Below are 21,758 nucleotides of genomic sequence, written 5' to 3'. Positions count from 1 at the left end.
GCCCAAGTTGTTTCCTTACTGCTTTATAGGATGTGTGTAACTGTATCATAACTGTCAATTATCAAGGTGGCATTGTCTATGCAATGCGACAGGAACAATGCCGAAGCTCTTTTACAAATGTATTTGCATGAAAATGTTAATGAATTATTTTAGAGAAGTTGATGAGTGATGAGCTTTTTCTAGAAGCAAAGGTGTTAAACCTGTTGAAATTCATTACAAGGTGAAAGAAATTAATGTGTGTCTGTGCAGCAAATCTACAAGTAGGCTATCCCCACCCCTCACGTAAAATCCCAAATGGGGTATTTGAGGTATGAATGAATGAAGGAATAAAGTTTAAATGCGCTGCAACTTCTGTGGAGGAGGCCTTCGTGTAGTGAGGAATGAAAACACTTTTGAAGTTGTTGGGAGGCAAAAACCTCAACTTGCGAGTGGCTGCAGTCACAGCCAAAAGAAAATTGAAACAATTGAAACAATTGAAACATGGAATTCGCTACCAGGAACCAACCGTTCTCTCCCATTAAATGAATTCTTGTCTGTACTCCCTCAACACTACGCCTAAACTTTCTTTGTTGCCTATTGTATTTCTTTCTTGTATTGTATTATCCACTCCTGCTATAGCCCCAGCAGGGGCTGCAGTGTGTGCAAATAAAAATAAAAAATAAAAAATATCTTCTCACTAGGAATCCATGCACCACCAAAGCTTTGGAATACAGGCGGTGCATATCAAATGGACTACCTTGAAAAATTATGCCGGTGTAATTATTGTGTATTTATTTGTTTGTCTCATTGTAAATAGTGAAGGCATTCATTTAAATCACTCTCTTAGACTTGGCATGGTCATGTAATGCATAGGACACATTCGTATTGGTCTACTGGAGCAGCACAACATCTGCCAATAAAAAGGAAACACAGTAAAAAAACAGCAGAGGTGGTGCAATGCAGTTAGTGCAGGCATGTGATGAAGCTAGGCTGACAGAAGTGATTAGAAAGAGGTGTTTGTCCTGCAGTGGACATGAAACAGGATGAAAGGCACGGCACACCTTCTGTTACACTCTATGCAGGGCTGACAAGGAAGTGGGTGCTATGGAGAATGCTCACGACTCGTGTGTCTGGTCTCTGGCCTGGCACCCATTGGGACACATCCTCTGCTCTGGGTCCAACGACCACACAAGGTTGTACTTTACTGCATTGCAAGTTGACCTTCTGATTGGCAGCAGTGCCTCCGAGTCCCCCAACCGTCTTGAGGAAATTCGAAATACGCTGGCTGCACAGTCTACTCAGAAATTGTTTAAGCTAAAATTTTACGGTAGGTTTTGTTTTCATGTGACAGATGGCACGTAAGAACTTATAGACTGTCTATGTTGCTCGTGTCTCTTGCTTTCTGACATGGCAAGTGTGTGCAAAAAGCTTGCTCAATTTTTTGAAGAAATTCAGAAACTTCTTATGAACTCTGATATAGGGGAGCTCAGTGTAGGCTACAAGGTGTCTTCCAGGGACAATGACAGCAACAAAATGGCCATGTTGCCTGAGGAACACTAATTATCCTAATTAAAATATTTATCATAAGTCTGAATTTCTTGCTTGAATTTCTGCGTAAAATATTTGTGAAATATTTAGCTACATATTGCAAATAGATACCATTTGAATTTGAAGCCTGCTACTGTGTTACAGAAATTGAATTTTTTGTACAACTTGGGAAATTGCTAATTTTTGCAATTTTCTGTTGTGGACCTAGAGCAGGCTTGGAGAGTACCACCCACAGTCGCCATTCTCTTGTTGTAGTCCAGTGTATGTCACTCGCCCCCTTGTCCCTTTACAGCAAGTTCTGGACACGCAATCGACCTGGGGACAAAATGCGGGACAAGTACAACCTCAACACTCTACCCAGAGGGCTAGATGACACTGGAGAATATGGTGCGTTCGCAATTGCTGTTGCATCTTTTGTTTCTGTGCCTTTGTGTGGTAGATCCTTATTGATTCAAGGATGCCAAGAAGAAAAAAACATGTATAACCCAAACTGTATGGTGCAGTGTTCTAATTATTCCAGGAGGGGGAAGGTGGGAGGAGGGACCCAGTGAGCTTTTTCAGCCACCCCTTCCCTCCTCTCTCTCTCTCTCTCTCTCTCTCTCTCTCTCTCTTTGTGCGTGTGTGTATATATATATAGATCACTCCGTAACATCACCCTCTGGTGGCGGAAGCGCCATCTTGGCACTTACTATGAAAGTGAGGCATGAGAAGAGCAACAGCGCTTCAGCCGGGTAACGTGAACAGCATCAGTTGGTAGCGAGGAGATTGAAGAAGCAGGGCCGAGGGGTATAATGTCGTAATTGACAACACAGAGTTGACGCAGCTCCTTGTAAGGCCCGGTGTAACGTGGGAGAAGCTTTGCTGATAGGCCAACACAGCAGCATGGTGACCCTAGTAGGACCAGAGCGCAAGGCGTGAAGTGTGCACTTCTGTGTCGGCTGTCGTAATAGGACTTTTGGGAGTCTTGTGAAGCACAGAGTCGGTCGTGGGCAAGTTGACGAGCTGCACGGTCTCGACCAACGACGTCACTGGCGTATTCAGTAGGCGAGGGAGGAGCCGACGAAAAGGGAGTCTCAAATGGGCAATGCAGGATGTCATCATCATCATCATCATCAGCCTGGTTACGCCCACTGCAGGGCAAAGGCCTCTCCCATACAAACAGTAAATAAAGTGGTGAATATCCAGCGGTGTCATGCCATGACGAATTGTATGCGAAAGTAACAAATGGTAACGTGCTGTCCCAGTCACGGTGATCAGGTCAAGTATACATGGCGCTTTTCCTTGTCCATCTTTCTTGTTTCCATGGTTTTATTTGCACTAAGCCACTGCTTCAAATACATGGCCAGCATCTCAGTTAGTGTTTGGTGCGCTTGGTCAGTCCATTCATCTGTGGATTATAAGTGGTCGAGAGCTTATGTTCAGTGGAGCAGGCACCAAGAATGTCACCTACCACTCGTGAGAGGAAGTACCTCTCGCAATCGGGGAGGAGCTGCCGAGGGGTGCCATGATGTAGAATTACGTCATTGAGGAGGAAGTCAGCGACATCTGTACAACAGCTTGTCAGCAATGCTTGGGTGACTGCGAATTGCATGGCGTAGTCTGTCACGAGCGCAACCCATTTATTTTCCGAGATGGGTGCAGGGAAAGGGCCTAGAAGGTCAAGGCCAAGGTGGAAGAAGGGCTCTGCAGGGTTGTCAGTCGGTGGTGGCTGGCCTGCAGGCAGTGCTTAAAGGCGCTTGTGGCGTTGGCAGCATTCACAAGCAGCGACAAAGCGGTGCATGAAACGGTGCATGCCAGGCCAGAAAAAGCGACGGTGGATGCAGGCATATGTACACGAGACACCTAAGTGACTGGCAGTTCGTCCGTCATGACGCTGGCAAAGAACGCTGAAGCGTAGATGGTGAGGTAGGATAAGCAGAAGCTCTGGGCCATCTGAGCTGAGATCAAACAGGCAAACAGAATGGTCTGGTGATCGAGCGGTTAGACGGTCGATGATGATCCATAAAGGCGCGTCTCATTGCTGTTCAGCGGGGATGTCATTCAAAGCAAGGATGGACAGTATGCAGGCGTCTGAGTCAGGGTCAAGGAGGTGGGGAGCATCGACAGGGTGGCGTAACAAGCAATCTGCATCTTGGTGCAGTCGTCCAGATTTGTAGTGCACAACAAATGAGTATTCTTGGAGCCGTAGTGCCCAGCGGCCGAGACGTCCAGACAGATCCTTGAGCGATGAGAGCCAGCAGAGGGCATGATAGTCTATAATCACAGAAAAAGTTTGGCCAAACAAGCAAGATCTAAATTTGGTGACAGCCCACACTAATTCCATGCACTCGCGTTCAGTGATGAAAAAGTTCTACATGGACAATGAAAGAAGGTGACACGTTCCTTTCCCTGCTGTTTTTGGCCAAGGACAGGTCCAATTCCGTGAGCACTGGCATTGGTGCGAAGTTCTGTCGGCGATGAGGGGTCAAAACGGGCCAGTATTAGTGGTGTAGTCAGTAGATGGATGGGGGCAGAAAACGAAACTGCTTGTTCGCATTCCCACACGAAAGGAAAGTCCTTCTTCAAGAGTACAGCGAGAGCGCAGGCGATGTCTGCAAGTTCCGGAAAAAGCGACAAAAGTACGAACATAATCCTATGAAACTCCGGACGTCTTTGGCTGAACACGGCATGGGAAATTGTTGCTCTGCTAGCCCCTTGTCGGGGTCTGGTTGCACACCAGCAGAACTGACAAGGTGACCGAGCATAGTTACTGTACTTACACGATTGTAAGTCGACTAGTATGTTAGTCGACCCCTCCATATCGCTGTCAGGAGGATCCCATCCTCGTCGCCAGTGTCACGATCCACCCCGGGTCGTGAACAAGGGAGGGCTCAAGGTACCCTTCATTAAAGAGAGCATACCCGAGGGCACATTCGATAACACTAAATTTATTAGTAGCTGACATGGTGATTGGACTACTTGTGTCTTAACTAGTGTTGCTACGGTCCCACAGCGCGAAGTCGTCCAGCGAAATTCCACATTTGGCAAACAATCTTGTCGAACAGCAGCCCACGTCGAATGCACCCAACCACACGCAGCCATCAGGGAGGCTATTTTGACAGGTCCAGTTGGCGTAAGTTCGCGGTCTTCTGCCACCAACCACTCGTTGTACTCACGGCGGAGCAGGTCCATAAAAGGTGAAGATCCGGGCTTGTTTCATGACCATGTCACACTTCACTAGCAGGGACCGATCATGCATTTCAGCAACAAACGCCGCAAGCTTGGCCTACAGCTCCGGAAAGCGTCCAGACTTCGGCAAGTGGGAAATTCCTCACTTGCCGTTACAAATGAAAATTTCACTTCGCCACAGTCGCCACTCTCGCACCACTCGTTCAGAAACATCGAACTTGTGGCCCGCTGTGCAGTGATTTGTTTCTTCAGCGTAAAGGATGGCAACCCTCTTGAACGCTGTTGTGAACGAGTGCCGAATGATTAATGGGCCTGGAGCACTCATGATGACGGAAGAAGCATGGAAGTAGCATGTGGCCGGTAGTCAAGTCAAATGTTTCGAACCAATGCCTTCAGTCAAACTATAGAGAAAAACCCGTGAGCGGTATCTGGTCTTCCATGAACTACCGATACTCCCCGCAAGCGTCGCCACCGCCAATGAAACAGTGGCGCTTCCATCAACTATCGACACCCCCCCCTACCTCCCCATGAATGTTGCGTGCACTGTAAAACACTTCAAAATGTTGAAAAACCCTTCCGAAAAGCGAACAAACACGCAGGATAGCGAAAAGCTGTGGGCGGGGTCATAGAGCAAGCATAAAGTTGTAACTACGTTGTAGATCCCGTTGCTCTCGCTTTTTTTGGAGCTGCAATGTTTTAGTTTCGATTGTAAGTTGACCCCCCCCCCCACTTCAGGTTTTCAAATTTTAAAAAATGGATCGACTTACAATCATGTAAATACGGTATTTGGCACTTTGCATAGTTAAGCTGAAGGTTCACTCGACGGAAGACAGCAAGAATGGCCGATAAACGAGTGAGGTCACTGTCAAATGTAGGCAAGTAGACAATGACATCGTCTAAATAGCGTAGACAGATACAGTGGAACCCCGTTCATACGTTTTTCACCGGACCGGGGGAAAAAAACGTAACAGCCGGGAAAACGCAACAGTGAGGAAAGCTCCGAAAATGAATGAAAAAAAGGGCAGCTTCAACTATAGACAATTTATTTCCACAGAGTGCGCTTAGGACTTAAAAAAGCCTAGAATGATGGCTTGCCGTTTCTTTCGCTCGGTAGAAATCGCCACACGTTTCTCAATAGCCTGGAAGGCCGCATTGCTGTCAGCGTCGCTGTGAGGTGCGACGTACCGACAGAGGAAGTCTAGAGCCGCGACGGCTTCTCCAAAGCTAGGATTTGGCCACTGCCCGGCATCATGCGGCTCGTGCTCCTCGTCGTCACCGCGCCACGGCAATGGCAACGGACGAAGGAATATCCGCGGGAAATTTTGCCCTCTTTGGCGTAATCATGCTAACCTGCTAACGACTGTTTAGTATTGCTGCGGAGCGCGCGCGTCCGAGCAGCCCGGTTGCGCGCGGCGCGGCGTGGGAGAAATGTAAACAAGAGAGGAGAGCTGTCCCGGTAGGCGGAGCAACGCCACGAGCAACGCCAACTTCCGGTTTCACTTTTGCTTCACAAAGAGTGACGTAAGGGCCTCTCCCGAGTTTCCTTCCTCCGTGAGTCGACCCGTCCAACAACCATGCGGTGACTCTAATCACAGTGATGATAGTGAGAGCATTTTTCACGAATGGCCACTTAGTGCGGCCTCTCGAACTGGCGTGCGGCTTTTTGCAGCCAGTTCCATAGCCAAGCCCGGCCAAGCCCAGCCAAAACTCGTCAAAAGCCAAAATGGCGGTTGGAGCGCGTTGCCTACTTCAGCCCATGCGGGTTCGGGGTGCTAAGTTGCGACGTATCATGCGGGAACGTTTTCACAGCTACGACGTAACAGCGGGGTTCCTTATACATTGAATCCTATGGAAGCTATGCCGGGACCGGATGAAAACGACGTAGCAGCCGGGAAAACGCAGCAGTGAGGAACGTAACAGCGGGGTTCTACTGTAGACCACTTATATCCCCACGGTAGAGATTCCATCATTAGTTCGAAAGGTGCTGGGGCATTACACAGTCCGAATGGCATGACCTTGAATTGGTACAGGCCATGTGGTGTAATACTATATTTACTCGCATAATGATCACACCCCTGAATTTTGTCGACGGAAGTTGATTTTTTTTTATTTCCCGTGTAATGATCGCACCCCGAACTTGCCGCAGCAATATGTCGTGTGGAAAGTCTAGCTAATATTTATTGCACTTACCATTTGTCGAATTCTACGCGAACGACTCTTCAAGACAAACCAAGCAGTCTGCACACACCGGAAATTCTTAAGTAGATGCCTCATTTCATTACTTTCATCACTTTCCGCTCTTCCATGACTAAAAAAAAGCTGCAACCAAACTTGCCTTTATTATGTGTAGGCTTTATAATGGTTGTGGTCAACAACAAAAAAGGCGCCTTTCAATTCTTCTCATCTGCACTCGTGGGCACGCAACAAATCGCGAGCGGCAACGATAGTATCCATGTTAACACTGATACGTTAAAAGTGTACCCTATACATATGCCGACGCTTGTAACACAGCTAACATATTTACCCATCCTTAGCGGAAACGTGCCGTATTAGGATAGTAGGGAAGACAGATGCCGCAGTTTCCGCAGAATGCTGGCCGTGTGTTTCTGTGTCACTGGTAGCTAAGCGCGCCTAAAGCCCCTCCATAGACATTTCCGCCGGCCAGGTTAAATACCGCCAACCTGCCCTCCTCCACGCTCCTCTCCCACTCACCGCCTTAGCTTCCGACATCAAGCGGAACTTACGTAGCTGCAGTTTCCTGTTCCGAGTGGAAACGACGCTATGTGTTTTAGCGTTGTTTACTTTCGCGTTGATCTGCTCGAGCGATCTGCTCGTATTCGCTGCTTCGCGTCAACCTGCGACGGGCTGTGCCACGAGCGACAACGTACAGTGGAATATAGTGCCCGGGCGCTTGGAGACCACTGCCGTTTTTCGTGCATTTGGAAAAGAGCGACCGCGAACTGATACTTCAGCGGAATCCCCTTTGCATTCTTCTTATGGTGACTGCCACAGGACTGCTAAGCACGCGCGGGCATCTCACCATCGTCTAACAGCCGTCAAAGCGGAAATTCCCGCAGCGCAACTCCAGGAAGCGGAAACGCCGGAACCGGAAATTTTTAAACCGGAAATTCCGGACGCGGATTTGGTGTGAGGGGAAAAGGCGGCGCTCAACAAAGGTTGTCGCTACTTAAGAAAGCGGCGGTGGTTCGTGGATGCAGGGGCTTTAAGCGCGCCCATCTGTCCCCTCGAAGTGGACATGGCTACGTTATCGCCGCATACTTGCCAATATTAACGATATTATTAATTACTGATACGGAAGAACCTGTTTCAATGCATGTAATGTACTCACAAGAAGAAAAAAAATGGTGTTCGGCGCGTTTGGCTTGCTTCGCCGGCCGCCATTTTTGTTTTGGTGTCCCACAGCAAACGCGGAACAAAAAACAAAATTTTTTTCTTTTCGCGGGAAATTCAACCCGCGTAATGATTGCACTCCTGATTTTGCGTCAATTTTTCTGACAAAAAAGTGCGATCATTGTGCGAGTAAATACGGTAAATGCAGTTTTTTCGTGGACCATAGGGTCGACAGAAATCTGCCAATAGCATGGACAAAAAATATTGGGCTCCATGAAGGCAGTTGAGGCTGTCATTGATGTGAGGCAAGCGGTAGATGTCTTTATGGGTTGCTTTGTTCCAACTCCAATAATCAATGCAGAAACGCCAGCTGCCGTCCTTCTTTTTCACAAGAATAACAGGGATGACACATCAAACCTTCGTTTAGCCCGTGGGCTAAACGAAGGTTTGATGACGTCTTTTGTAACCATTTTGTCAACCTCGTTCTGCATGACTTGACATTCATGATGAGATACGCAATATGGGTGTCGGCGTATAGGGTTGGCGTCACCAGTGTTGATTCGATGAACCATGACAGATGTTTGGCTTAGAGGGCGACCATCAAACTCGAAGATGTCACTATAGGACGCCAAAACACGGTAAAGATCTGCAGCTTGTGCTTGGATCAGATCGGGAGCGATCATCTTGTTAATGTCGTCGAGAGATGAAGGAACGAAGTTGGCGGAGCAAGAAGACGGCAAAACATCTGCATCCAAGGCGGCCACTTTGCAGGGATCAAGCACGGAAATACAGTCGCCGACCGTTCGGACCTCACGGACCTCACAGACCGAATTCGGACCTCACGGGGACTGCAGAAATGTCCGAATAAACAGGTGTCTGAAAAAGCAAATTAAGAAAAAAAAAGAAATCCTTTATTTCCACGCATTGATTCGGGCTTGGCAGTAGGCTTGAAGAAATCGTGAATGCGCCATTGCATGCTGTTCTGTTTACACGCAATCAGATAAGCCTGAATCTCGGAGAGGGTCGTACAGTCACTATAGGTGGCTGAAAGCACATTCACTGTTTGTACACGCTCTTCATGCGATGGCAGCGTAGCACACGGTGTGTCATCTTCCGACTCGGAGTCATCGTCCGGCGGTGCAGCAGAAACCTGACGAATGATCTCGCCGTTGTCGAGTTCTGCGCATGTCAGCACAACAGGGTCGGCACTTGTGAAACTGTCAAATGAGACGGTGTCCGGGATCGCAATGCAACCACTGCGCAGGTCTCGGCAGAACATTTTCGACATCAGTAGGAAGCACATCGGGAGGCGACAAATCCTAGGCCTCCCGGCACCCGCTTGCCGGCATTCTCCAGCGCAGTCCGCATGGGCGCTGTCGGTGCCATTAGTCACTTGACGCGATTTTTCCATATGCCGCATTGGATCATCGTGACCTCGACACAGCACTCAAAGCAAACATCACCATGCCGTCACGCCGAGACCAGTCGCACAAACGAAAAACATGGCCTACTCGCAGCGTCGTGGACGAAGAAAGAAACAAATCAGCTGCTGGATTGTCTTGACATGGCTTACTAAGCTGAGACCAGAACTGCTGTAGCCACTCTATCGAACCAGGCAGAAATGATGATGATGAGCGGGGATTTGCAGTAGCGCCACTTCGTGGGGCAGCATGGAAGCTCCGTTCAAAACAAAAATGGCGTTCAGCAAGTCGAACCATGCACCGGTCATAGTCGGTGCACGGGGCTCTCGATCGAGTTGGCTCAAGGAGTGTCCGAAAAATCAGACGAGAGGTTGCAAGGTGTCCGAACTTTTGGCAGTTGCAGAAGCTTGCTGTGGGCGAGTTGGTTTTGCATACTTGAAGAAAAGAGCACTAAGAAGACACAGACTAAAGCTTTCTACATTTCAAAGGCCGAGGGCACGTGCATTAGCTGCCCTTCAGTGACGCTTACTGAAAAAGAGATAGCTTTTCTAATGAGATAGGGAGGTCGTGATGTCACGATGGGCCATTCTAAGTTGTATCTATTTAAAGTCCTGTTTCTTCAAAAAAACATTTAGTTGCAAGTAGCGCCTTGTCCGTTGTACATTTTGGCAGTTGTTATACATTATGGTGTATGGGGAGAATGGCGGTGCCGCGAAGCAGACCGAATAATTGAGCATGTCCGTATTTTTGGAGTCCGAAAAATCAGTCGGCAACTATAGTGGCCAGTAACATGCCTTGTGGTATAACATTAGTCAACAGGCTGATGTTGAAAAGGGAAATGACCACTGTATTGTCAGCAATGGAAACAATGATGTGAACAAGGGCGACATCACGGGCTAACAGAATGTTGATAATCAGAGACAAGACATAGTTGGCATCGGGAATATCATGTTAAGACGTGTGTAGCAGCTTGAGACGGCAAATGAATGTGATTGCGAGAATAGTAAGTTGTTGGGCTAGTTGGTTTGACATAATTTTGCAAAGAATGCAGAAGTGTTCCAGAAAAAAGGAGACCTGCACACAAAAGACACTCTTTTTTCCGCTATGCTTCTGCGCTCCCCTTTGCAAAAAAAGAAAAGTGATGGTGAGAGCGTAAGTGGCGTGTATGTTGGCTGGAATATCGGGAAGATGTGGCAGCTCCAGCTAAAGAGCACCGGTCGCACAATCAGTGAAAGCAGAATGACTGGACAAAAATCTAAGCCGAGGATTAGCAGGGTGTCGACAAACTGGGAAAACCAGGAATTCTCAGGGGTCTTTAATAGTCTGGAAATACTCAGGAGACTCAGGAGATTGTGTCTCCAAGGAGACACAATCTCTCCAGTGCTATTCACTGCATGCTTAGAAGAAGTATTCAAGCTAATAAACTGGGAAGGCTTAGGAGTAAAGATCGACGGCGAATACCTCAACAACCTTCGGTTTGCCGATGACATAGTTCTATTCAGCAACAATGCAGACGAGTTGCAACAAATAATTGAGGACCTTAACAGGGAGAGCGTAAGAGTGGGACTGAAGGTTAATATGCAGAAGACAAAGATAATGATAAATAACCTGGCAAGGGAACAAGAGTTCAAGATCGCAAGTCAGCCTCTAGAATCTGTGGAGGAGTATGTTTACCTAGGTCAACTAATCACAGGGAACCCTGACCATGAGGAGGAAATTCACAAAAGAATAAAAATTGGTTGGATCGCATACGGCAGACATCGGGAGCTCCTGAATGGGAGCTTACCGTTATCATTGAAAAGGAAAGTATACAATCAGTGCATTTTAACGGTGCTGACATATGGCGCAGAGACTTGGAGGCTGACAAAGAAGCTTGAGAACAAGTTAAGGACTGCGCAAAGAGCGATGGAACGAAGAATGCTAGGCATAACTTTAAGAGACAGAAATAGAGCAGTTTGGATCAGAGAGCAAACGGGCATAGACGATATTCTAATAGACATTAAGAGAAAAAAATGGCACTGGGCAGGTCATGTAATGCGCAGACTAGACCACCGTTGGACCATTAGGGTAACAGAATGGGTACCAAGTGTATCTGTGCCGCGAAGGACGTGACAACAGCAAGATAGCCAGAACAAGAAGAACGCAGGTTTATTGGGAAGTGTTGCTTTTATAGCCAACTGAGTGATGATGGGCCGACCGTAGCGCGCACGTCAGGAACAGGTGCACAGTCATGCACGTGCCTGATACATTTTTTCGTGTGAACAAACAAAACAGACTCTTGACATTAGTTAAGCAATTTGATTAAATGCCTCGTCATAGCGAAGGCGTTGCGGGGGTCTAGTGTTCCGGGACGATCTTCTCAGAGCTGGGGTCAGCACAGAATCTGGTGTTGGCCTTCCTTCTGTGTTGGCTGTGCACTGTTGCGCCCCATCAGTCGTTCGTGACGATTCCGAAGCCTGCGATGTTGATCTGGCCGAAGAATGCATTGCAGGTACCTGCGGGTTGTCGACAGGCGTGCTCGTTTCGGTTGTGTCGTCCCCGTCTTCGCTGCTTGTCTCAGCATACGGCTCATCCGTTCGTATGAGGTGCTTGCGGTCGTGCCGCAGAACTTGCCCATCTTCAGTTACCAGCTGGTAGGACCTTGGAGCTTGCGTGCCTCTTACCCTCGCTTTCCGGGACCACGTTCTCGTTCCTCGCAGCCGTACTACGTTCTCTCGAGAAAGCCTCGGCAATGGTTTGCCTTCTGCGTGCTGGCAGTGCTTTTTCACCTCGGTGCAGGGTACTTCATGGAAGTCGGGAAGATTGGCTCGCAGGCGCCTCCCTTGAAACAGTTCACCAGGGGATCGCCCGTCCTCGAGTGGGGCTGAGCGATAAGCCAGTAGTCCTTGCCAGAAGTCGTCCCCGGACTCCTGGGTTTTTTTTCAAGATGCGTTTGACAATCTGTACACCTTTTTCTGCCAACCCATTTGACTGCGGGTAATGAGGACTAGAAGTTACATGTGAAAAATCATAGTTTCGTGCAATCTTCTAACGGGACGCCATATCTTGCAAAGATAGCACGTAGTGCAGCTATCGCAGTCCTTGAGGTAGTGTCCTGGAGTTGTTGTACCTCTGGAAAGTTCGAAAAGGCATCATAAGCGACAAGGTAGCAGTCTCCAGCAAAGAAAAATATATCCACTCCAATCCTGTACCACGGGCATCTGGGAACTGACTGCATCAGTAGAGGTTCTTTTGCTTGCACATAAGCATATTTCTTACAGGTTGAACAGATTGCATGCAGCGCTACAATTTCACTGTTAAGGCCTGGCCAAAAAACAAGGCGGCGTGCCCTCTCTTTGTACTTTTGAACCCCAAGATGTCCCGCATGAATTCTGGACAAAATCTTCTTTCGCATGCTCTGGGGTACGATTACTTTGGAGCCTTTAAAAAGTACCCCATTCGCAACAGATAGTTCTTGCGCAAAATGCTTGAGTTCACCCTCAACGGGTTGGCTCCTTGACAAACGTTCCACCACTACCTGCAGGTAGCTGTCACGCGCAGTTTCTGTCCGCAATTCGCGCTCTGTCGTTGGCGTCACCATGTAACCTAGGGACTGCACTGCGTTAATTTCCACGTCGTTCATGTTTGTGTCTTGTCTGCTGCAGTCATCAGCCATGGATTGTGATAACATATCAGCCAGAACTAGGTTCTTTCCCGGAATGTAGCGTAAAACAAAGTCATACCTAAACAGATGAAGAAAAAACCTTTGCAGTCGGGGCGGCATGTCATCAATTGCTTTTTCTGCTATCGACACGAGTGGCTTGTGGTCAGTTTCTATGAGTAGCTTTCGCCCGTAGACGAATTGATGGAACTTTTCGCATCCGAAGCAAATGCCAATGGCCTACTTTTCAATCTGAGCGTATCTCTGCTCTGCCTGTGTGAGAACGCGTGATGCATATGCTACGGGTCGCCAGTCATCGCTGTGACGTTGCAGCAGAGCTGCTCCTACACCGTCCCGTGAAGCGTTGCACGAAATCTTGGTTTCCTTTTGAGCATCAAAAATAGCAAGCACGGGAGCTGTGGCCAAATCTTGTGTTAAGCTCTTCCACTCCCTAGTGTGGTTTTCAGTCCACTGAAAATCTGAGCGAGACTTGATAAGATCTCTCAACAACACTGTTCGTTCAGACAGACGCGGCACAAGTTTTCCGAAGTAGTTTAACACTCCCAGCATGCGTTGAACATCGGGCTTGCTTGTTGGTTCCGGCATTTCAATCATGCTTTTAACGAGCTGTGGGTTCGGTAATATACCATTTGAGGTTATTATGTCACCAAGAAACTTGACTTCTGTGACGCCGAACTTTCACTTTTGTGCATTAAAAGTTAAGCCAGCTTTTTCAGCTGCTTTCAGGACAGCTACTAGGCGCTCGTCGTGCTCTCGCCGCGTTGAACCCCACACCAAGATGTCATCCATGTATACTAGTACGCCTGGTAGCCCGCCTAGAACTTGAGTCATTGTTTGTTGAAACACTTCTGGTGCAGACGATATTCCAAACGGTAGACGCAAAAATCGACATCTTCCAAAAGGCGATGAGAAAGTACATATTTTCGAGGTTTGCTCATCCAAAGCTATCTGGTGGTAGCCAGAGTTAGCATCCAAGCAGCTGAAGTACGTGGCGCCCGCTAACTTAGCTTCCAAGTTTTCACGCTTAGGGAGGGGAAAATGCTGCCTTTTCACCTGCTGATTGATATTCCTAGGATCCAAACACACTCGTAAACTGCCATCTTTTTTCTTCACAAGTACCAGGGGGGCTCACCCAGTCAGTAGGCTCCTGTTCTTTCACGGTGATTTCAGCCCGCACCATTCTTTCGAGTTCATTTTTGAGAGGCTCCTCCAGGGCCAAAGGAACATGACGAGCTGGCTGGACAACCGGTACTGCTCCAGGTTTCAGGACCATGTGATAGGGCTGCTTCAGGCAACCAAGTACCTCGAAGACATGTCTGAAATCCTTCAGAGGACCATATCCAGAAGCCGCGTTCACAGCATCCACAGTACGGTGAACCAGTCCCAAGGACTCACTGGCTTCTAGTCCCAGTATGGGCTGGCGACCATTTTTTACAATGAAGAATTTCACTGGAGTGTGTGCATTTCCAACACGTACAATTTTCGACACTGTCGACACATTATGACACCGCCGTTATACGGCCGCAGCACTGTGCTTGTCGCCTGTAGTTCATTTGATGGTAGTTTCCGATAGACTGAAGACGGCAAAAGGCTGGCTTGTGATCCCGTGTCTATATTGAAGGAAATTCCCTGACCATTAACTTGAGCTTTTACAGTCCACTCATTGGTTTTTCCACCTTTACTGCAGACATCTAGGACATCAAAGTCGCTCTCTTGAAGTTTGTTGACTTCACTCGCTTCTGTCGACTTAATTCCTACAGCATATAGCAAAGTGATTGACACCTTGGCACACATCGCATTTTTTTCTAAATGCTGGGCACTGCTTCGGTCTGTGCTTGTGGTTACAACGCCTGCACTGCAACTGTTCCCCGCCAACCTTGCTCTCGTTTGTGCGCCTCGAAATGGCATCGATGCAACCGTCTGCTTTGCGCCACACCTCATTCTGTTGTGCGACTTACTCTGCAATTTTGCACATATTTTCCGCTTTCAATAACGTCAGCTCATTCTCACGAAGCATCTTCTCCCTTAGCTTAGCGTTGTTGGTACCAAAGACAATTTGGTCTCTTACCAGTGAGTCGTGCGATGCTCCAAAGTTGCACTGCGAGGCTTGTTTCTTTAAGTCATGTAAAATTTTTTCGAATGGTTCTCCTTCCGCTTGGGTCCTCATGCGAAACAGGTATCTTTCATGCACTTCGTTGGTCACCTCTGTGCAGTAGGCATCGAACTTTTGTATTAAGGTCTTGTAGTCATCCTTGCTCTCGTTCGGCTCGAACTTGAAATTGTTGAATACATCGAGCGCCTCGTCACCCGCGATGCTCAGCAGAAGTGCAGCTTTCAAAGCCTCACTTTTTGGCTGGTCTTTCTCTTTCGTTGCTTGCAGGAAGAGCTCAAACATTTGCTTAAAACGCTTCCACGATGCCGAGACGTTCCCCGCCAGACGCAGGGGCTCCGGTGCCTGCAGCCGTTCCATGCTTCGTACTCCACCGCTGCCGAAGCTAGACCGTCGTAGCCACTTCTGATGCCATGTATCCGTGCCGCGAAGGACGTGACAACAGCAAGATAGCCAGAACAAGAAGAACGCAGATTTATTGGGAAGTGTTCCTTTTATAGCCGACCGAGTGATAACGGGCTGACCGTAGCGCGCATGTCAGGAACAGGCGCACAGTCATGCACGCGCCTGATACACCAAGAGAAGGGAAGCGCAGTAGAGGATGGCAGAAGACTAGACGGAGTGACAAAATTATTAAATTTGCGGGTGCTAGTTGGAATCGGTTGGCGCAGGACAGGGGTAATTGGAGATCACAGGGAGAGGCCTTCGTCCTGCAGTGGACAAGGACGGACGGACGGCGGCTATACCCTTTGTAACGGGCGGCGGCTGGCGCCACCTAGCCTTTTTGCTCCCCCTCCTATTTTATTATTATTTTTTTCCTTTCTTTATATCCTCTTTTCCTTAACCTAGTTTTCACTCCCCTCCTCCCCCCAAAATAACTATCTAAAACAGTAGAGGAAACATTATCTCCCCGATTTATGGTATTATCTATCCCTTGACTTCCTCCACCAATGCTCTAGCCTCCCCTTCATTACTGCCACTCTTTTCTCGTCTATTTGCCCTCTTTCCCCGGGAAATCCCAATGCCCCTTCCATATCTGCCACTGTTCCCTCTGCCAGGGTCGGGCGAAGGTCCTTGCATCTTAGCACTATATGCTGAGATCATAACTATCACAAAATCATGAGCCTCACAAAAATCTACTAACATCTGCCCTGTTGCATCTGTCGCTCCGTCAAAGTATTCCAAATGTGGATTCATGTCCCCTAGGATGATTATCTCCCGTTTCATAGCCAACTCCCTGATGTCCTTGGCCATACATTTGAAATGTTTTGCATTCTCCTCTTTCGACTCATTCCCCGTTTTCAGATAAACAACTCCCAGGATTGTCTCAACATTCCCTACAGTGCCCTTGAGCCAAATGTGCTCACTGCAGCTCTCCCTTACCACCAGTCCTGTCCCTTCACTAGTGCCCCAAGGCCTCCTCCTCTGCGTTCTTTCCTTTTTCTGTTGCACCCAACCCAGGTGTATCCCGCAGTGAATGGTGGCTCTTCCTCATCTCTCAAATGGGTTTCGGCAACTCCATATATACCTGAAAATTTTCCGTTTGTAACTGTTCTTCTATTTCGTCCCACTTAATGCGATTTCTCCCCGCCTGCATGTTGATGAACCCCACATTTACTGCCTTCTTCTTCCTCTTCCTCCTCCGTGCTCCTGTCCTGCCCCCCCTCCCCTGTCCTTCATCTTTTACGTTTTGGCTTGCAGGGTCGCCCTGCGCGCCTGCAAAAAAGCCTGAGCGCTACGACCCACCCTCGTTCCTACCTGCCATCCCGCCGGTGTAGTGTAGTGAATGCCATCCGAGCCGAAAGGGGGGAAGTTTTTCCCCCCAATCATTCTGTTCACCTCCACCACATCACACTTGAGGGCTTGCCCCAACTCCCTAATCACTACATTTGCCACCACTACCTGTTCTTCAATGAAAGGGCCCTGTCCCCTGACCTCTGGGACAGTACACAGGGCAATGTGCACCGCCTCAGAGGTCACCCTTAATTTCGCCACTCCCTCTTGAATCTGTCTGCCCAGCATTCGCCCCCTATTCTCTTAGCACCCATTCTGTAACCCTAATGGTCCACCGGTTATCTAAACTACGCATTTCATGACTTGCCCAGCTCCATTTCTTTCTGTTAATGTCAATTAGAATATCGGCTATGCCTGTTTGCTCTCTGATCCACATCGCCCTCTTCCTGTCTCCTAACGTTATGCCTAGCATTCTTCGTTCCATCGAGCGATTCTTAACTTGTTTTCAAGCTTCTTTGTCTGTCTCCAAGTTTCTGCCCCATATGTTAGCACTGGTAGAACGCACTGATTGTACACCTTTCTTTTTAGTGATAATGGTAAGTTTCCAGTAACGGTCTGAGTATGTCTGCCATATGCGCTCCAACCCAATTTTGTTCTTCTGTGAATTACCTTCTCATGATCTATTCCCTAATTATACACGCATCCACCCGCCATCTCCTTTTCGGATGTGCCTGTGGAGATTTGAGCCCTTGACGGCAGTAAAAGACATGCACTAATTTTTTTGAACTGCCCGGTTTTACGGACGTTTTCGTGGCCCCTAGGGAGTCCGAAAAATTGGATGTTGACTGTACAACTGATGAAGAGGATGCTTCAAATGGTCCGTGGTGTGATTGCGCGGTGGAAGGAGGACGAGGACAGATAGGACTTAAGCATTAAAGGGAAGCTGAAGAGTCTGTCGAATTCAATAAGACGCTCATATACGGATGTGGGAACCTTATAAACCATGTAGGTAAAATTCGTGGTTTTTTTTTCAATTAGGAGCGACATAATCGTCGGTTAAGATTGCGCTGTAGCTCCGCCCCCGTCGAATGCCGCGCGCTGCTGCTGACGCTGACGATGCGAGCGGAGACCGGAAACCGTGGTGTTGTGACGTCAACACTAGTGTTCCGTTCCTTCGCAGCCTCCGCGACCGTGCCTGACCATGCTTGTTTCTGCGTGCGTGTCATCGTAATCTGCTTTGATCGACCCTGCGTTCCTTTGTTGGTGCGTCTGCGTGTATGTAGAGTGGTAGTCAACGTGCGCAGCATCAACTGAAGTGGTGGGCCGATCATGCTGGCTTTCTGTGCAGCCTGTAGTTGCACGAACACCAGCAGCTGCGACGATGTTGTCTTCCATTACTTCCCACAAGACAAGAAGCTTTTAACGAAGTGGGAGGCTGCTGTGAAGCGAAAGAATTTCAAGCCCTCAAGAACAACAGTGCTGTGCTCCAACCACTTCCGTGATGACGATTATCACCAGAATTTATCATTAAAACATGCGTTGGGTTTGCCAGTCAAGTCGGTTCGGCGCAGTGCCGTCAGTGTTCGTGTACACAAGGAGCTCGTCACCGCTGTCAAGGCCAGCTTTCGCAAAAAGAAAGAAGCTTGAGGTAAGAACCTGACGTATACGGCCAGCCCTGCAATTCGGCCTGCGCAGTTGCTGTATATGGCCACAGAATAAGAGAGCACTACTTGCCACTAGCAGGCTTTGTAAACACAGCGCGAAAAGATCGGAGCAACGAAAACAAAGACGGCACGAGTGCGGACTGACTGATGATAACTGATGTTGGAAGGCCTTATGAATACACGAACTCGCCCAAACCTGGATTTTGATTTACTGCGAGCTCCTTCGTGTGAGCACGCTGAACGGAAGGTGCATGTTTATCTCCCACCCTTGATGCAGGTTTCGTCGCGAAGCGCCGCGGATTTTCTATTTGCACGTGTGTTGTAAAACAGCCTGCATGCAGCTACCATAATGCAGTGCAAATGTAGAGTTTGCATGTGCTGGAAAGCCGGCGCACGCCAGGACGCTGCGCTCCCCCTTTCTCTCGCGCACAGCGAGAAACCGACCGTCTCACGTAGCCGACGGAATTCGCCGCCTTTACGACTTCGGTTACGAGTAGTGTGCGGATGGCACATAGACGAAGGTCACTACATCTACTGCATGAACCGGGAAGCTTTTCACGCGTTTAAACCGTCTTTGTAGATTGCCGACAGCTTTGGATAGCGCACAAATGCCGACGATCGCATCCCCGCTTACGTTCCACGAGGAGGCATGCAGGAACACAACACTACAGTTGTTTGACCGGAAACAAGCTCACTAGATCGACGAAAGAACGGCGAGATCACTAGATCGCTTTGCAAAAAACATACTCACCAAAGAGCATTTCCAACACGAGGAGATCCCAAGACTTTGCTTTCGTTCGCGTCGAAAGCACTGCTCGCACCAGCATCGTTTGCTTCTTCGAGAGGCCGGCTCTTCGCAATCGGCTCGTACATGTAGGGAGTAATGCTGAACTCCTCAGAAAAACGCAGTCTCTCTAAATTTTCCATTACCGTCTCAGAAAAACAGCACCAAACTACCTGGCACCACGCTTCATGTGTAGAGGCAGCGGTCGGTTCGGACGAACACTAGTGTTGACGTCACGAGGCGCCCGACCAATCACAGGCGGAAACGAGACGCGCGAGCTGGGCATGTACGCTGCTGCACTTTTCGTCGAAATAAAATATATTTGCACTTTCTTTCACTCAATTTCGATACGATATTCGAATTCGGAGGGTTGAAAAGCATTATGTACAGATGTTCACTCATTTTTTCTGGAAAACCTTTCAGCTTCTAATGAATGGGAAAGGAAGCGAGCCGCCGCTTCTTTCAGGCAGCTGGAGCTCAAAAAGCAAAGTGTTGGCTGACAGCGAGATGCAGGTGCCCCTCACCCAAATCAAAATAAACTCTTTAAATCGGGGAAACGCAACACTGAGGTGTTGTGCGCGGGCTGAGGGTATGTCAGGACAGTTGAGGTTGACACACCAGCTGTTGAGAGAGAATCTCACTTGTGACAAAGTTCGGGCCTCATACTAATGAGCTTGCTGTATATTGATAAAAATAGCTGATATTCGAAAAGATTTATTTCTGTTTGCATCTCCTTTTTATTCGTATTTGAGAATGTTCAACTCGATTTGAAATGAGTTTTAGCATTTTTATTTCAAAATTATTTTATTTGCTGCGCATTTTACTAACCCCGTCGTTCTGATTTCTTTTTGAATAAAATAAATGCTACTCCTTACTATTCAAACTAAATTAAATATTTTTTTAAAAATTTTTTAGCATGCTTACTAGAGAATGACAGCATCGGACGACATGGTGTCAGACTGTCCTGACATAAAACAAGGTTCTGTATCACTCAGGGAATTTTGAAAAGGCACTCAGAAAAAACCTGGAAAACTTGGGGAATTTGGAAATGTCAACTTGGTAGACACCCTGATTAGGTAGGTCATGGGGGCAATTCTCAATGACGGCAAATTGGACTGGAGTGGTATGACCAGCAAATCAGATGCAGGCAGTGCACACACTAAAAACGGCAGGAGTCCCTCCATCAGCGACGCAGAGGATGCAGGAGGCAGCAGCTGTAAGCACTTTATAAAGGCGACGACGAAGATCTGCACTCATCACAGTTGTGTGCGCCCCAGTGTCGATGAGCGCAGAAGTAGTGACACCATCAACATCTAACAAGCTTTGTCTCGTTGGCAGCGTCAGAAGAGGATTTATGGTGGGAGTCGTCAATGTAGCGTCACCTCCGGGTGCTGCACTGCTTAGTTTTCCGGATAGGCACATGCAGGGCCAAAGGGGGACGGCGAGTGAGCAATGGCTTGGAGGCAAACATGGCTGGTGACTACGCAGCGACGGGGAGTGACATTTTATCCTTGTTGGAGCACCGGCATTGGGGAAATAGAACTGGGTTGAACGTGAAAAGCGGTTGCTGTCCGGAATGCTGTAAGGGGTTGACTGCGTGTGAGGCGGCGAGCACCAGTGGGTGGCGCAGCAATGGGCAACATGGCTGATAAGGGGACAAGTAAAGCATATCAGTTGGTCATCAGGGGTTCACGCAGCAGGGTCACGAAATCACATAGCAAATCACTACTCTCGATAGTATGAGGGCGGACGCCATGAAGTTTGTGTTGGGTTAGCCACGGTGCACATAGAGTAAATGGCCATGTTGGCGAGCTCCTGCTGGACAATGGCTTGGACGAACGGACTCGTAATTGAGCTTGAGTCACTGGCGTGAACTGGGGCAGGGGTCATGGCCTCAAGTTCACGGCGTACGATTGACGTCAGCTGATCTGGTGAAACTGACGGCTGTGCGGCCGTGTGGTCTTTGCAAGAGGATGTTGCCACCGTGTTGGGAAGATGGGCAAATGCATGGCCAATGGACCGGCTTTTAGCCTGCTCAAAGCGCCGGCACTCCTTTGTAATAGCATCAGCTGTAGAGAAATTTTCACACCTTAAAAGATTGAAAACGTCGTCGGCAATCCCTTTTGAAATATGCCCAACCTTGTCGACCTCCGGCATCTCGGCATCGACCTTTCGACAAAGCGATAACACGTCTTCAATGCACGTGTTATTGTAGTATTCTGCAGTCGCCTGCGCACATGACGCAATTAAGCATCTTTTTCACGGCTACCTTCTGGCCAACAGGCTTACAAAACAAGCCTCGTAGTTTTTCTTTGCAGATGTCCCAGCTCCCAATCTT

General features: G+C 48.3%; 1 protein-coding gene across 6 annotated transcripts in view; it reads left to right on the top strand.

The window, feature by feature from the left end:
• Wdr33 (WD repeat domain 33) overlaps positions 1-21,758 on the top strand; it is a 236,654-nt gene that overhangs the window by 115,117 nt on the left and 99,779 nt on the right. For all 6 annotated transcript variants that reach the window (XM_075686980.1, XM_075686982.1, XM_075686977.1 and 3 more), the window contains 2 exons: positions 1,062-1,172; positions 1,820-1,914. In XM_075686980.1, coding sequence (XP_075543095.1) covers positions 1,062-1,172; positions 1,820-1,914 — 206 coding nt within the window. The remainder of the gene's footprint in view (positions 1-1,061; positions 1,173-1,819; positions 1,915-21,758) is intronic.

The sequence above is a fragment of the Dermacentor variabilis genome, chromosome 3, assembly GCF_050947875.1.
Source record: "Dermacentor variabilis isolate Ectoservices chromosome 3, ASM5094787v1, whole genome shotgun sequence".
NCBI lineage: Eukaryota > Metazoa > Arthropoda > Arachnida > Ixodida > Ixodidae > Dermacentor > Dermacentor variabilis.
This window is presented reverse-complemented; position numbering and strand designations above follow the sequence as displayed.